Source organism: Acanthochromis polyacanthus, chromosome 5 (assembly GCF_021347895.1).
Source record: "Acanthochromis polyacanthus isolate Apoly-LR-REF ecotype Palm Island chromosome 5, KAUST_Apoly_ChrSc, whole genome shotgun sequence".
Taxonomy (NCBI): domain Eukaryota; kingdom Metazoa; phylum Chordata; class Actinopteri; family Pomacentridae; genus Acanthochromis; species Acanthochromis polyacanthus.
In genome coordinates this window covers 40,177,018-40,195,252 of record NC_067117.1, presented here as the reverse complement: position 1 = coordinate 40,195,252, position 18,235 = coordinate 40,177,018, and the positions used below count along the sequence as shown (strand labels likewise).

At 40.9% G+C, this 18,235-nt stretch overlaps 1 protein-coding gene across 9 annotated transcripts in view; it reads right to left on the bottom strand.

Annotated features, from left to right (window-relative positions):
- Window positions 1-18,235, bottom strand: part of ldlrad2 (low density lipoprotein receptor class A domain containing 2) — a 200,791-nt gene extending 182,556 nt beyond the window's left edge. Inside the window, exons 1-5 of one of the 9 annotated variants that reach the window (XR_007941829.1) lie at window positions 17,979-18,235; window positions 8,731-9,216; window positions 6,465-6,614; window positions 6,146-6,282; window positions 564-2,667 (exon numbers count right to left, since the gene is read on the bottom strand). Coding sequence is in view for 6 of the 9 variants with exons in the window: in XM_051948077.1 (XP_051804037.1) it covers window positions 6,465-6,614; window positions 8,731-9,216; window positions 17,979-18,084 (742 nt within the window). In the remaining 3 variants the exon portion in view is untranslated. Of the gene's footprint in view, window positions 1-563; window positions 2,668-6,145; window positions 6,286-6,464; window positions 6,615-8,730; window positions 9,217-17,978 lie in introns of those variants that run through there. The other 8 variants (XR_007941827.1, XR_007941828.1, XM_051948077.1 and 5 more) reach the window with 8 other exon arrangements.

Sequence of the window (18,235 nt, the reverse complement as noted above, 5' to 3'; positions counted from 1 at the left end):
TGTGGTGGATGCAGATCATATTGCTACGAGTGCGCCAGTGCAGGAATATCGCAACAGACACCAGATTTTAAAATGGCAATGTACTGAGAAATATAGAGGGATTTACTTGGTGCTGAAGTTAATTGGTTATTCTAAACTGCCCGTAGGTGTGAATGTGAGTGTGGTTGTTTGTCTGTATATGTAGCCCTGTGACAGACTGGTGACCTGTCCAGGGTGTCCCCCGCCTTCACCCGAGTCAGCTGGGATAGACTCCAGCGACCCTAGTGAGGATAAAGTGGTGTATGGAGAATGGATGGATGGATGGATGAATTGGAATGGGATTTTGTGGAGACAGTGTTGGTTTGGCATGACCATGGCCACCATCTAACATGCAAGTATGCTACTAGAGTAGATTTAGGTTTGTGATCAGTTGTGCAGGTCTTTGATCATAAAAATACTGGACTAATTCAAACTTTGGCCTGATTATGGCACCACATGGAAATCAAAAGATCACAGTTCACCCTGTGAAGAGTATAAATGTGCATGCACCTAAAAGCCTAAGTAAAGAAAAGATGGACTTCTCCTTGTGGTTCTTTAAGGTTTTTCAGCATTTATCAAACAGGCTTCTTCGGTTCTCAGAAGAAAAAAGCATAATCTGGAGTATATAAACAGGCATATGGATGTGTGTACCAAATACAGTGGTTATCTATTCAGAGATACAGTTCACTCAAAACCACATTTCACTGGCAGAACATCAGTGGTCCTGACAAAGTCCAGGCTGATGAACCAGGTCACTGACCAGACAGCCAGCGTTGCCATTGCTTGGGCAGGGCTGCTAACATGGCGAAAAAAACGAGCTTTTACCATCACCAACATGTTTAAAAAAGCAGATGTGAGTCAACAGTCACATGATGATAGAAAATAAGGTCAGAGAGGACTTAATTTACCCCAAAAAATCCTCTTGAGAGAGTCACTTGTCAGTCCACTACCACACAAACTTAACACACTGATGGGCGACATGACTGGAAGACAGCCATGACGTGCACACTTCAGGAAATGACAGCCTTTTCTGGTTTCAGCACTTCATGTGATTATAAAGGAGAACGATGAATACTTATCAAACTGTTTTTTTGTGAAATAATTTACATTATTATTTCATTCTGAACATATTTTAATTATACTTCATTTACTTTAATTGTGAATTACGGTCATTTTATCCTTCAGTGTTTCAGCTGTAATCCTCAGAAATGTGCCGCCCACAGCCACGGCTAGTTCTAGGTACTTAAGCTGACAAAGCTTGACTGATTTGAGTTGTTTAATTAGCCTGAATCACATCCTATGCTGCACTTTGTCCTGTTTTTGTTTACTTTATTCTGTCGTGCTGCTGCTGACTACGTGACTGTTTGCACTGAACTACACTAAATGGCCTAAATTGCTTCTAATGTCCTTATCTATCTTAGGTTTTGCGTGATATATTAATGTTTTTATTGTGTTTTTACTGTATTTTTTAAACGTTTCTTTTAAATTGTTTTTTTTTATTGTTTTTGTTGTTTGTTTATCGTGAATGTTTGTGTAACTGCTGCATAATAAATGCCTTCAGGGGACAAATAAAAAAGTTGAAGTTGAAGAACTGTCATGCATTTATTGTGTGCAGACTATAGCATGTTAGAAGTTCATACTTAATTTCCTTAAGTTGAACCTAACTTCTAGACACTAGATGACTCTGTGCTTCATTGTCCACACTTCACACGGGCTATTATGAGGAACAACAGCAGACTGCTGGGAGGAGAGGAAAGGTCTCCCGGGCAGAGCAGCTGTTGTCACCAGGTGGCCGACTCCGGGGCTTTTTTCTCTGTGTGTGTCCAGGGCATACTTTTGGTCAAAGCTGTGGATTGGAAGTGTAGTTTCACTGCATAACTACATGTTGACTTGTAAGACATGGTGAAAACAGCGAACAGACAAGTTCTTTACAATCATCACTGCGTGTTCTGATAACTGATGAAGTTGTCAAACTTAAGAGGCAGCCTCTCAAACAGATTAAGATGCCATCATGTCATGTAAGACAATTTCAAAACAGGTAAACTGTGTGACATTAACAAAACTGTTTTCTCTTTCAGATACATTTATGCTTTGATACAATTCTTCATCCAACTATACCCTGCTTTACCTTCTCATACGGTAGAAACAAAAACAACAGTCTCACCAGCATTAAAAGCATACAGCCCACAGTTTATGCTTGATGTGGTCTACAACATCCCATTGTAGACCACATCAATCCAACCTTGATTAGAAAGATTCTTGGTCACTGGTTGCAGCTCAGCATTAGCATATTGTCTCCACATCTCTGTATGCCAGCGCTGATCAGGTGGACAGTCCCTCAGCTCTACACAGCTGCTGTGGCAACATTTTCCTCAGCACTGTTGGTGGTAGCAGCTGTGCCCCTTGGTGTCCCATTGACCGGTGTGTGTGGGGTGACTTTTGCCAGTCGGTGCTCTTGATTGTGGGTGCAGTTGTGAGTGCAGAACTGGCAGGAAGCACAGACCGAGTTGCAGCAGGGTAAGAAGCGGCAGATGCTGATGCGCCATAGAAACCATCCAGGTGTCCAGCAGCACCAACAGAGCACTGTGCCTCCCGCCACGATGCCCAGGATGATGTAGAGAATTAACAGGGACAAGGAGGTGGGAGAGTCTGGAAATAAGAGAGGCAAAATATTATAAAATACTTATTTTACTTAACAGCCATATTTAAGTATACCATTAACAGTGGAAAACACTTCAAACAATATATCTGGGAAACCTGCTCCCAGTGTGGGATTGGAAGGTTGACACCCTCACTTAAAACTTTCCTGTGCAGGTGACCCAAACCATCTCTTATTTATTTAATCATATCTTAGTTATTGACCTAGACTTCTGTAAAACTAGCCGTGATGCACTGAGCACCCCTCCTCTCTCCTCCCCTTCACTCTACATACATTCATATACAACAACTGCATACAATTAACTTTGTGTCTTCTCTCCCCCTTCATTTTGGCTTTGTCCTTTCTGTTTCTATGCATACAGATATCTGTTGCTCTGGAGCAGCATGTTTCTGATCCGTGGTTACTGACCTCATTGACCTGCTCAGTCTTATTGTTTATCCTTGCTCATATCTTTAGCTGATGGTCATCCAGCCATGCTGAAGGTTTCCGTCAGTTTAAAAAGAGTTTTGCCTCTTGCTTAAACAGTTATTGTTGCATGTCTCTTTATAATACTGGAAGGTCTTGACCTTGCTGGAAGTGTGCAAAGTATGAATAGAACTGAATATAATTTAAGTGAATTATTTGATTAATCATTCATTATTTCAGCTCTAGGTACTAGTTAGTTCTGGTAAGAAGACATAATGAAACTGTCATGTAACATAAAAATCACTGAGGGTCAACAACAAGATAAATTTCAGATCAAGTTTCACAAAACCATCACAAGAGGACAGAAACCGTAGTTTTCACTTGTTGTCATGGTTACAGTGATGTTGTGCCACTGTCTGGCAATGATCCAGAAATCGTCAACAAATCCGTGGATCCAGACTGTAAGCCGCATCACAGTCAAAATCTAATGAGATGGTCCTAGTGTCATTTCAGACCTTTCATTCAAATCCGTCTTTTTTGAGTAATGTTGCACACAGACAGACAATGGGCCTCATTCATGAAGTGTTCTTAAGAACAAATCTGTTCTTAGAGCCTTTTTAAGAAGATTTTTGGCATTCACGAACGTGTTCTTAACTGACCTGTTCTTAAAAGTAAGAACAAATTCTAAGAACACTCAGGAGGACTCTTACGCACAAAAAATCTGCTCTTTTAGAATTTTGTTACAGTCAAAACTGATCCAAAAATTTGAATTTCTTTCTTAAAATGATTCAAATATTACCACAAATTATTTAATTTAAAACTAGATTTATTCAAGTGAATTTTAGTGATCAATGGTTTTATAGTTCAGTGCCAGTTAAACTCAAAATCAGATTTTAGATCTGAAGCTGCACTTGGTCACATTAACTTGTTTAGAGGTCTGTGGGAGGTACAAGCGCAATGACCAATACGACGTGCACGCACGCTGACCGCCGCCACGTGCACGCGTCCCGGTGTGCACGCGCGCGCTGACCGGGGAGACAAGGCGGACATGGCCTGGGCAGTTTTATCTGTCACTGCAGCAGGGGCAGAGGGTGTTTTATTACGACACACACCCTTTCTGAGTATAAAAGTTTAGCTGTCTCAGGTCAGACTTTATTGGCTGTTTGAAGCTCTGTCATCTCCAGAAATGACCATCACTCTGGTGGGCGGAGTTTCACCTGCACTCCAGTGCTCACGTGTCTCAAACACTCTCTTGCTGCTGCCTTATAAGGAAGTTTAGAGGATGTACCTTTTACATTTACAAGTCAATACAATGTAAATGTCATGTTAATGAGGGGAGGGTGTTCGTAGAGGACTCTTCTTGGAATCCGGCGCATATCTCCCTCCTAAGAACAGATTTGACTTGTCAAGAACGCTTCGTGAATCCGCGTACTTTCTCTTGGGAGTTCTTAAAGCCGTTCTACGAACGCGTCATGGAATTGAGGCCCAATGTTTGCGATCATCTCATAACTCGCATCCTTGGGTGGAGTAATGATGCTTTCTCCTGGTTAGCAACTTACCCACTGAAGTTTTCAAGTTTTACAGAGGATTTGGATTTTGCAGTAAGGCCTCCTGTAACTTGTTTTTTGCTTTTTTTCTTTTACAGGATTATCCATTTCAATGACAGTGCTCATTCTCTGCAAGCAAATATCCATTACAACATTCCACTCATCACTATTTTTAGGGAACACAAAGCTGCATCCGTTGTTTAGCTCTGTCAAGATGATTTGAGAATTCAAACAAGAGTTCCCTCCTCCTGGCAGATCATAGTGTGGTGCAGTCCAACCATTCGTTCTGCAGAATGGGTTACTGAAGTGAGACTACCAAAAAGAGATGTGTAATGTCTAGTAAATGGAGAACATATGCTAAAAGTACAGAACTGTGGATGAACAGTCCAGAATTTATAGAGACATACACTATATTTCAAAGTTTTGGGTACCCAGACAATTTCATGTTTCGGAAGAAATCTCCCACTTTTAGCCATGGGCTAACATAACTGCACAAGGGTTTTCTAATCATCAATGAGCCTTTCAGCACCATTAGCTAACACAAGTAGCATTAGAACACAGGAGTGATGGTTGCTGAAATGTTCCTTTGTACCCCTATGGAGATATTCCATTAAAAATCAGCTGTTTACAGCTACAATAGTCATTTACCACATTAACAATGTCTAGACTGGATTTATCATTAATTAACTGTTATCTTAATGGAAAAAATGCTTTTCTTTCAAAAATAAGGAAATTTCTAAGTAACTCCAAACTTCTGAACAGTGGTGTAAATATTAGTAAATATGCAGTTTTTCACAGTCAGAAAAACACCAGCCTCAATTGAATGTGTGTCCTGTACAGACATACAGAAAGAGCTAACAGTCCTGACAAATACACCTAAAGCCGACTAGTCACTTTGACAGAGATGATGCTGCTCTGTAGAGGTTAATGCAACAGTACATTAAACAAATTACTGCAAATTAAAGTCATCCATATATATTGATAGATCCGGAGACCAGAAATGGTTTAAATATGTTGTTAGAAAACAAAACTAATTCAACTACATCCTGTTGGTTCATCGGTGGCCACTCACCCCGGCAGACCAGAGTGCACTGAAATGCATCTCAGCTAATAAAACAGCTAGTAATTTGCACAGCAGGCAAATGTGAACCCCTTTTTTCACTCTCAGTTGAACAGACAGTCAGAACAGAATAGCCAGACTTGGCCCAGTGTAAAAGTAATCACAAGCTGACGGGTTGGTCCAGACAGTCTCTGTTTGCACCACTGACATCGGAATAGAGACAGATCACTCAAAAGGCCTCTTTCGGCCGTGAGAATCCATCACCATTTATTGGTTTGCAAGTCTTTTGGTGAAATTAACAATGCAATGGTCACCACCATTACTTCTATGTTCTACTATCAGGCCAACCAACAGGGAATAAACATTGTGCATTACACTGAGTTATTTTTGCTTACTGAGGAAAGTCTTCGTGGTAGGTAAATAATAAATACTTACTATGTCACATTGCTCACTCACCCGTTACTGATTCGTGACTAGGAGCGCTGTCTGGCACGGGACATTTCTTATGAGTTGGACTTGGCATTGCGGGTGGATTCACAAAGGGTGGGGTGGGGTTGCCATCGGTGGCGGAGGTTCAGTAGGTAAAAGCTGACCTGCTGATGATTGAAATATTTGGGTCAACTGTTTGTTGTTGTACTTCAAGATACATTTCACACACTTCACACACTTGTTATAGTACTCTAAATTCTTCAGAATTTCTACCAGAAATGGAGGCTTTGGAAGGTCTGCTTGATACCGTATCAGGACCACAACACAGCAGTATCATCCCACTGACCTTTACATCCTGTGGTGAGGTTTTCCTCCAGGTCGCTTCCATCGCCACAGTTGTCAATGCCTTTGTCGTCGCAGACCAGACTTAGAGGGATGCATTTCCCATTCCTGCAGGTGAAGTAGGGCTCACTGCTGCACTCTGATTGGTTAAAACCTAAAGAGAAACATGCCATTGAGTGAGACAGTGAAAAAGAGAAAGGCTTGGGTCAGATATCTAAACTTTGAGATTATTCATAAGTGATGATGAAAGGCACCTGGAAGAGAAGTTTTCTTTGAAGATTTTTCATCAGCATATCAGCACACTGCGAGTCAGTTTTTCAAATAGGCTTGCAATATTACTCTTACATATGATTTGTAAAAAACAAATCAACCGTAGATATAAGTGACTCTACAAGAATCTCTTCCCATCCCAACAAATGTGACACATATGTTCACATAAAATATCTAATACCGCTGACTGATTAGTTCCAGTTTTAGCATCCATCAATTATCTATACACTGCTTGATCCTTATTAGGGTTACAGGGGGCTGGGGCCTATCTCAGTTGACTTGGGGTGAAGGCAGGAGACACCTGGACAGGACGTGAGTCTGTCGCAGGGCTACATATACAGACAAACAATCACTCACACCTACTGGTTAGAATAATCAATTAACCTCAGCATATTTTTGGACTGTGGGAGGAAGCTGGAGTACCCAGAGAAAACCCACGCATGCACAGGGAGAACATCCCTGAAATATCCCGGGACGCAATCCAGGGATCTTCTCGCTGGAAGGCGAAAATGCTAACCACTATTCCACTGTGCAGCCCCCGTTTTACCTATCAAATAAATGTTTAAGTTGATTGAAAGTATTTACCAAGTTGAGCAATACTTGGTTGTATTTCTGCCTCCTTTTTAAATATGGCTAAAAGGTTGGACCCCAATTCAAAGTGTATTATAATTATAAGCTGAAGCTTGTATAAGTCTGCACAGTGCCTCAGTGGTTTGCACTGTCACCTTGCAGTTAGAACATCTCCGGTTCACATCCTGGCCTGGGCCTGGGATCTTTCTGCATGGAGTTTGCATGTTCACCCTATTCAAGTGTGGGTTTTCTCCACATTCTCCAGCTTCCTCCCACAATCCAGAAACATGCTGAGGTTATTTGGTGATTCTAAATTGTCTGTAGGTGTGAATTTGAGTGTGATTGTTTGTCTCTGTGTCTCTATGTGACAGACTGGTGACCTGTCCAGGTGTCCCCTACCTTCGCCCTCATGCTACATGTCCACTAGATGTGTTTTCCCAGCATGTACACACACCACTTTTGAAAATCACCCACTTGGTGGGCGTGTACTTGAGGCCAGTAGCCGGTGTTCAACTCCTGCCTACCTTCTTCTCCAACTATCTTGCCTGGCCCTGATTGGACAAACGCATAGACTCAGAAGCTGTCTGCTCCTGGATTTTAAACCAGACCAACATGGCTGCTCGGTCACAAATTTTCTCTTTTATTGTGAAAACAGTTCAGCAAAAAGTATTTCTGAAAACATTTGACAAAATTTTCATGATGTATCGGGCCTCTGCATGCCACATTGAACTGACATGAAGTAGAAGTGGAGTCTAATTAATGCAAATGAGCTGTGGCCTGCTCCAGGGAGATGCACCATCTCACAGCTTGAAATGCACTGCAACCGGACCAGCATGTAACGCGGTGCGTTTTACATAGACAATAAATGGGACGTGGGAAATTGCCTGATCTAGTGGACACCGACCTAAAGTCAGGTGGGATAAACTCCAGCCCCCACGACCTTAATTGTATCATGGAGATAATGGATGTATGGATGTATGGATGGATGTATGGATGGATGGATGGATGAATGGATGGATGGATGGATGGATGGATGCAACTTGTATTCATTGTGAGCTCAACTGTGAGAAGCCCAACTTAATTTATTTATTTTTTCGTTATTTTACCTGGCACTGAATGTGCTATTTTATTCATGCAAAATGAAATGTTAAATCAGTAGATGATGCAGTCACTGCAGTTATCGATGCAGTTTGTTTGCCTTCCTTTCCGCAAGTGTAGATGTAAGATAGAGTTATCCAATTCTGACCAGATTACCTGAACAGGAAGGAGACTTGAAGTACAATAGAAATAGAGTGTTTTTTTAAGACAGGAGACTACTGTTGCTGGTGTCCTCTTACCTGGCAACAGTTAATAAGGATTCCTTTCAACACTAACCCTAACCAAACCTTAACTTTGTTTGCCTATGTCAGAACTAACAAGGTCAGACTTACCCAGTCTGAAGGAAGTGAAATCCCCCACAAAGTCCACCCTGGGCTGAGTGCCCCTGGTCACCAGCCGTAGGGTCAGGTAGTTTCCTGTGGACAGCACTGGCCGGGGAGGGCTCTTCCCACAAAGAGGAGGTCCGAGGGGAGGTGAGCTCTTGTCCCGACCATCATAAAACTGAACGTATGAGCCAGCATGACATGGGTCTCCCAGTGTCTCACCAGAGGTAGGTTCAAGTCTGGGGTTAAGAGGGGCGGAGCCACGAGGGGACTCTGGGAAGAGAGGGGCAGGACTCAGAGGGGCCACTCTAAGCAAGCTGTAGACCAGGAAGAAGCGAAAATGGAACTGGACCTTGTCCTTCAGAGAGCTGGCCTGCATGGTGAGGTGACAGTCGGTACCCATAGTCACAAAGTAGTACTTCTTGGATTCCTGGTGGGAGTTGACAATCATACCATCATCACGGATCGTCTGGCCACAAAAGTCCACGACATTCACTGACAAGAAAAGAACACCAGAGACTGAATGCTCAGCAACAAACACAGAATAACTTCTGTCTCCATCTTTTACATTACAGAGCAAAACTGACAAATGACATGGGTTGCCCTCTCACTTTAAAGTGCTTGATAATGGTGTAGTAAATAAAAAAAGCTGAAAATTCCCAGTACTGTACCAGTATTTTAAGAACTGGTATTTCTCTTGGTACCTAACATACAGAAAAATGACGCTATGGGCTGTATACTGTAAACTGTAATTAGGACAACGTACAAATGATTCCTCATGAAAATGCAACCTGTTGATGGTTGTTTACTCTTCAGGTGTTATATTAACACAGTGTTTTCTAATCTTACGAAACAGTTATTATTATTATTATTATTATTATTATTTAGACGTTTCTGCTATTTACAAAGCATTTTACAACTACATGTTGATTGTAGTTTGGCTGATGGAAATCATGTGCACTCACTTTAGTTTCACTGATCACAGGCATTTTCATGTTTGTTGCATTGAATTTTTACATTGCTGTCTACATTTTCAGCAGTCTTAAGATTTGCTTATTATTGTTTATAATGCACTGTTGTTCTAGATATCTCCATCCAGAGTTCATAAATAACTTCTCAAATAGTTTCAAGGAACCAAAATAGGTGGATAAAAACAAACAGGACTCTTTTAGACTGCACTATCAGAGTCAAAGTGTGGATATTTAGAGACCAGGCAGCTGGAAATGGAACATTCAGTTGACGTTACAGATCAAACTACAACGTATTTTGATTCTGCTCAGACTCTCAGTGTAAACGTGGTCTGCTAGGTCAAGCATACGATCTGTGTGGTGGTAGTTTGAGAAGCAGTTCATGGCTCATCGACAGACACAACTAGGATGCATGGTTGGGCAGATCCTGCTCCAACTGCCCCCTCTTAGTCACCTACAGCCCCCGGACTCTGGGCCACAGGCCAAAGAATGAGAAAATTTATGACCACCCCTGGAGTTTATTAGCTCCGTTTCCCTGGGAGACAACTAGATCCGCCTGCACTGACCTCCAGGAATGTCCAAAAAGCCCTGGAGCCCCTGTTGGTGGGAAACACTCATCCCCTCCACACTGAGCGAGTAAATACAAAACCTTGAGGGCACACCATCCAAAACATGGGCGACTGAAGGCGCTGAGTCCTCAGTAAAGAATTTTACATGCTGAAAGTTCAGCTCCTTTTAAACCCAATCATTATAAATGCAGTCAATTTCAGTGAACAAATCCAGAGGGTCAAGGTCCTAAGTGACACACTGTAGTGAGAAATGTCTCTGAGACGGCATTGTGTGGGAAAGGGCACCAGCCTCACAGTCCACGCATGTGTCATCCTAACACTGGCGTCACAGTGAAGGGTGTATGTTACTTTAGACCTCATACTTTACTCAAAGCGAGGCACATAAACACAACAGACAACATGATGGAATAAACTATCGATGAATATATAATAGCTATCATTATGTAATGTCAGAATGATATTATTGTGTATTGTAATATCATTTCAAAATCACCATGGCAGTAAGTCTTATTTTGTTCCATTTCCAACAAGCTCTTTGATGGTTGGAAAACTTCTAAAATTTCACTGTATATTTTGTCATAACACCCAACTTTATTACTTCACGCTTTAAACATTTTGAATCTTTAGTTTATTATTTAATGACAAAATTACCAAAACAATTCTGCCAGAAAAAAATGTCCCTACAGCCACACCAATAAAATAATAAAGAAATACAGGGTGTACTTAAAATCTGGACACATAGGAAATCTTAATAACAATAATTTTGTTGCCTCTACAGATTAAATATGGCTTTGTCGACAGAAGAAAGTTGAACTGGTACTTCTCAGTGGACATGAAGGACGGATACATGGAAAGATAGCAGATGAATTTAACACACGTCATCCAAGGAGGATTCCACTTGACTTTTCTATGGTGGTGAAGGTAGTTAAAAACTTTAAAGAAATGGGCCGTGTCATGGACAAACCCCGTTCTGGACGACCAAATGTATCAGCCCAAACCAAAGTAATGGTCATGGCTAAAATTCATGCTATCCCAAAACATCACTTCCCTAACCCTAACCCTATCTTTTGATATGTCCATCCTGTCCATCAAAGAGTTACATGAAGATCGGCATTGGTTTGTCTGTCTGTCTGTCTGTCTGTTTGCAACATTAATCAAAAACAGACAAATGGATTTGGATGAAGTTTTCAGGGAAGGTCAGAAATGACACAATGACTAAGTGAGTAGATTTCAGCAGTGATGCATTTTATAGTCTGGATTCACCGTTTTGTTAAAGATTTCTGTATCATTGTGAGATTGTGGCACTAACTACATAACTATGTAATTCCCTGTAACCCACTGTAACTGTGAACGTCAACTGGCTGCTGATGATCACATGATTCTGATCCTAGTACAAATCCAGCTGCGGACCACGGATTGTTTAAAGATTTCATCTGTCAGAAGTCATACAATGACTGAGCAGCCTTGGAGAAGTACGGCGCTCTCTGAGTGCTTTTGTTGTTTTTCCTTCACAAAAATAGGTTTAGTTTCTCCTGCTGTTATTTTAGTTAATGTTTATGACTGCAATAAGATTGCAATAATATTGTAGCATTATCTCAACGTACAGATTCTACAACTTCCAATCGCCAAATGGCAACATGTTCAGCTCATACACTACTGTTCAAAAGTTTGGGGTCAGCCAGGCAATTTCATGTTTTCCATGAAAACTCCCACTTTTATCCATGTGCTAACATAACTGAACAAGGGTTTTCTAATCATCAATGAGCCTTTCAACACCATTAGCTAGCACAATGTAGCATTAGAACACCGGACAGTTCGAAGTGACCCCAAACTTTTGACCAGTAGTATATATATAAGTAAATATGCTGTTTTTCACAGAGTCAGAAAAACACCAGCCTTAGTTGAATGTGTCTCCTGTACAGACACACAGAAATATCTAACAGTCAGTTCTTTTAAATACACCTAAGGCTGACTCGTCACTTTGACACAGACGATGCACCTGCTCTGTAGAGGTCGGCATAGCAGTACAATAACCAAATTACTGTAAATTCAAATTATCCATATATACTGATAGACCAATAATTTAACCACTGCCTTGTTGCTACCAAAATCAAAATCAACCAGCTGGGTCAATCTATAATTGCTGAACTTTTTGTATCATAGTGGACATTTTTGATGTTTTGAGGCCTAAAATCAACATGGCCGTCTATAACCAAACACCACACGGCATTTTAGAGAAAGATTCTTCTAAATATTATATGTACAATTGAGTAGAATTGAAAGGTATTTATAAAGATATTGTAGTAAGGTAGTGTCTACAGATACGGACCCGTACCCGTAGCCTAAATATTAATGAGCCGGCTTGGTAATCCGAGTGATGAAGGCGCTTCCGTGATTCGAGGTGAATCTGCGTGCCGAGCCTGTCATGTCAGTCATCTGCTGTTCTCTTTTCTATCATGCATAATGTCTTATAAATATCATTATCTGACTTTTTCACGGACAGCGATTTGGGGGTTGAAATCAGCACTACTATTAAAAATAGCAAAACTTTTTATTCACGTGACCCTGTTCTAATAAAGCACAAACAGCAAACAAAACAAATGGCGGAACTAACAGCCAGCAAACGAAAAGTATTTTTTACCTTCAAAAGTAGCGACAGACTATTACATATTAACAACCTAAACAAAACCCTGACGTATTTTCTACGTCTGTCAACACAGACACTATCACAGTCACTTTAATGTTAGCGGACTCTGTTGAATGGCTAAGTTACCTAACCACAAACAAATCTCACAATATCACAGTAAATCGAGTTTGTGTTTTTTTTTAATTCATGCCGAATTAAAGAGCTGCTCCTCACCATTCACGAGTGTTTGTTTCATATTCGGCATCCTTAACTTTATCTTGTAAATTAGTGTCCGAAATTAAATGGGAACATTTGCAATGGAGTTCGTCAGCCGCTTCCACCACTGAACGCGGTAAACTAATTAATAGGAGCTGGACTTCAAACAATTTATACACGGCGTCTAAAAGCGTAAAAACTGCAATGTCTAAAGTGTGAGAGGAGACGGTGTATTTTTGGTTAAATTATACAATGTTCGCCGTCAAAGTCATTCATATAAACTGCCTGTAATGTGCAGCAAATAGTAGTTAACCGGCGCCAGCTCTTCAGTGACCTTAACGGGTCTGTACCTCTAGTACAGATACTACGGGTCCGTACCTGTAGCATCAACCTTGTAGTAAACCTGTTGACATGCGATAAATCCACTCTTGACTCACACACTACTTTACACTAAGTAACTCAGAAAGCCTTGGCGTCTGGCCAGTCTTTTCTTCAGGGGGAAATGACATCATGTGGAGCAGGTCATGTGATCTGGAATTAACGCACTTCCTGGAGAGGTGTTTTTGTATCAGGGAACTTAGTGGAAAGTGATGTAATTTGTTTTCCATATAAAATTTGATATACTGCCAAAAAAGAAATATCTGTCATGATTGTCTCAACTTGTTTTCTCCGGGTACTCCGGCTTCCTCCCACAGTCCAAAAATATGCTGAGGTTAATTGATTACTCTAAATTGTCCGTAGGTGTGAATGTGAGTGTGATTGTGTGTCTGTATATGTAGCCCTGTGACAGACTGGTGGCCTGTCCAGGGTGTCCCCTGCCTTCGCCCGAGTCAGCTGAGATAGACTCCAGCACCCCCCGCGACACTAGTGAGGATAAAGCGGTGTATAAGAGGATGGATGGATGGATGGAATATCTCAACTTAATAAAAAGAACACAATCCAAACTATTTCTGAATCAGCTCATTTTATTATTGTTTAGCTAATTAGAAGATGGTTATGTATTAAATTCAGATGATTATTTAGTGGGCATTTTAGTGATATTCGGTCATTTTAAAAAAAAATTAATAAGTGATTGTTTCCATACCAAATAATTATGGAATTTGTAAAGACATGATCACCACGAACATAAAAACATTTTTTTTTTTTTTTACTTTTAACAAAAATGTATGCACAGTATATCCCATGGACCTCAGTTATATCTTGACCTCGACAATTTCTGAGTCATTTTGGACAATTTTCTTGTCAATTTTAACAATTTTTATGTCCGTTTGGATCGTATCTCATAATTTTGGATCATTTTTGTGTCTTTTAGATCATTTTCAAGTCATTTAATAATACCTTCACTGTTTACTTCAGCAACATTTACTGATAAATCAGAAGGCAAATATTATAATTTTACCCCCACAGAAGTGGATTATTATGTTAATAATGCTTCAGCCTCACTGCGTATAACTCTTGATAGTGTTGCACCTGTAAAAAAGAAAGTTATATCTCAGAAAAGACTTGCTCCTTGGTATAATTCCCAGCTGCGGACTTTAAAGCAGGCATCCCAAAAGCTGGAAAGAAAGTGGTATTCCACTAATTCAGAGGTAGTGTATGTGGCTTGGAAAAATAGTCTAGTAATCTATAAAAAAGCTCTTCGTAATGCTAGGACAACATACTATTCATCTTTAATAGAGGAGAACAAGAACAACCCTAGGTTTCTCTTTAGCACTGTAGCCAGGCTGACAAAGAGTCAGAGCTCTGTTGAACCTTGTATTCCTTTAGCTTTAACCAGTAACGACTTCATGAGCTTCTTTACACATAAAATAGTTCTGATTAGAGATAAAATTAATCTGGCCCTTCCTGCAAATGTCACAGATGCTTTTGAATTGGCTGTTAGACCTGATGAACATTTAGAATTCTTCACTCCTATATGTCTCTCTGAACTAATTTCAACAGTTTCTACATCCAAACCATCAACATGTCTTTTAGATCCTATCCCAACTAGACTCTTCAAGGAGATTTTACCTTTAATTAATTCTTCAATGTTAGATCTGATTAATCTCTCTCTAGTAACAGGCTATGTACCACAGGCTTTTAAGGTTGCTGTCATCAAACCTTTGCTTAAAAAGCCCACTTTAGATCCAGATGTGTTAGCTAACTATAGACCAATATCCAACCTTCCATTTCTCTCTACAATTCTGGAAAGAACAGTTGCAAATCAATTATGTGAACACTTACAAAGGAATAATCTGTTTGAAGTGTTTCAGTCAGGCTTCAGAGTGCATCATAGCACAGAAACAGCTCTGGTGAAAGTTACTAATGACCTTCTCATAGCATCAGATAATGGACTAGTCTCTATACTTGTTTTGTTAGATCTTAGTGCAGCGTTTGACACAATCGACCACAAAATTTTATTACAGCGTCTAGAACATTCAATTGGCATTAAAGGGACAGCACTGGACTGGTTTAAATCCTACTTATCAGATAGGTTCCAGTTTGCGCATGTCAACAATAACTCTTCTGAGCATACTAAAGTTAATCATGGAGTTCCTCAGGGTTCTGTCTTAGGACCGATACTTTTCACATTATACTTGCTTCCTTTAGGCAATATTATCAGGAAGCATTGTATTAACTTCCATTGTTATGCAGATGACACACAATTGTATTTATCGATGAAGCCAGATGAAACTGATCAGTTAGCTAGACTGCAAGATTGTCTTAAGGACATTAAAACTTGGATGACTTTTAACTTCCTACTGCTAAATTCAGACAAAACTGAAGTCATTGTATTTGGCCCCAAACATCTTAGAAACTCGCTTTCAAAGCAAATAGTTACTCTGGATGGCATCACGTTGGCCTCCAGTACTACTGTGAGGAATCTTGGAGTTATTTTTGACCAGGACATGTCCTTTAACTCACACATAAAGCAAGTCTGTAGGACTTCCTTTTTTCACCTGCGCAATATTGTAAAAATCAGGAACATCCTGTCTCAGAGTGATGCAGAAAAATTAGTTCATGCTTTTGTTACTTCCAGGCTTGACTATTACAATTCCTTATTATCGGGTTGTCCAAATAGCTCTCTCAAACATCTACAGTTGATCCAAAACGCTGCTGCGGGAGTACTTACAGGAGTTAGCAAAAGAGATCATATTTCCCTTATACTTGCTTCTCTTCCCTGGCTTCCTGTTAAATCCAGAATAGAATTTAAAATCCTTCTTCTGACATATAAAGCTCTTAATAACCAATCTCCATCATATCTTAAAGATCTGATAGTACCATATTATCCTAGTAGAACTCTTCGCTCTCAAACTGCAGGCTTACTTGTTGTTCTTAGAATTTCTAAAAGTAGAATGGGAGGCAGAGCCTTCAGTTATCAGGCGCCTCTCCTGTGGAACCTGCTCCCAGTTTGGGTTCGGGAGGCAGATACCCTCTCTATTTTTAAGACCAGGTTTAAAACGTTCCTTTTTGACAAATCTTATAGTTGGGGCTGACAGGGTGACCCACAGGGGTTCAGCTTGTGTCTTCATTTGCACAGCTGACTCCCTCTTTGACGTCCCTTCGTTCTGCCCCTAGTCATGCTGCTATAGGCCTATAGGCTGCTGGGGGACTTCTCTTGATGCACTGAGCCCTTCTCTATCTACCTTTACATTTAATATGTATACCGTTATTGCATTACATTAACTCTGTTTCCCCCTGTGCTATTTCTCCGAGTGTCCCTGGTCCCAGAGCTGGATGCTTCAGATCTGCGGTCGATGTTCCACCAGCTGGTCCAGTCTCCATCATGTCCACTGTGGGATGCTGCTGCTGACCTTCCTCCAGCCCTCCGCTTCCAACTCCCCTTTTCCACCAGTCAACTCTGCATCGCCTTCACTATACTTGCTATGCTAATCTACGTACTGTTTGAATTTTACTGCTAGCTATATATGGAGTATGTTTAATGTCAGAGCCGTACATCATAAGAGTAAACTATGAGTCAGTTTTCAATGTTAGCTTACACTTTGTTTGTGTCACATATCTTGTCATACATGTATCCAAATGTGTGTTGTGTTTTCCTTGCTGTCCCACCCCTCCCTCTTCTCCCATCCCTCCCCCTTGCCCTCCTCTGTCCCTCTCAACCCGCCCGGCCAGCAGGCAGATGGGTCCCCCCTATATAGAGCCGGGTTCTGCTCGAGGTTTCTTCCCTGTTAAAAGGGTGTTTTCCTTGCCACTGTCGCCTTTGGGCTTGCTCTGGGGGTCAGGCATATGGGTTCTGTAAAGCGTCTTGAGACGATTTGACTGTAATTGACGCTATATAAATAAAATTGAATTGAATTGAAATTAGGGCAAATTTCATGTCATTCTGGACTGATTTTCTGTAATTATGGGTAATTTTCAAGTCATTTTAGACAAATTTTGAGTCATTTTGGACAATTTTTTTGGTCATTTTCTAATAAATAATTATGGAAACATTTTAATAAAAATGCATGCAAGATATAGCCCATGGACTTCAAAAGTCCCTCAATTATATATTGACTCAGCCATTTCCAGCTAAAATAATCATTTACCACATTAACAATGTCTAGATTGGATTTCTGATTCAATAAACGTTATCTTCATCGAGAAAAAACTGCTTTTCTTTCAAATATAAGAACATTTCTAATGACTTCAGACCTTTGAACGTTAGTGTCCCTAACCCTAACCCTGTATGCATGTATTTTGTGGGCTTTCTCAGATTGTGAACAGACAGGTTTTAGCTGCTGCTGTTCCACTACTGTTCTAAAACGTACTGCTGTTTACACCTTAAACACTAACAGGGTTTATTCCGAGCGTTGGCCACAGAGAAAATTAACTGAGGAGACTTCCAAGTGGCGCTTTCATGGCGATCCAGAGCTCATCCATCAGCAGAGGACTTACCGGTGTCAATGGCTGAGCTGCGGAGAGCCGAGAAGCAGAGCAGGAGGAGCGACAGCTGGAAGACACGCAGTCTGCAGTCTTCCACCTCCATCACCCACAGCGACATGGCAGCTCACACAGGAGGCATCACACTCACTCCAACTTCACACCAACTTCTCACATCTGGCCACCAGTGCAGAGCGCAGCAGCAGCCTGTCCGCTCTCCATCACACTCCCCGGCTTTTATTCCAGTCCAGCCGCCCCCTCGGTCCCCTCAG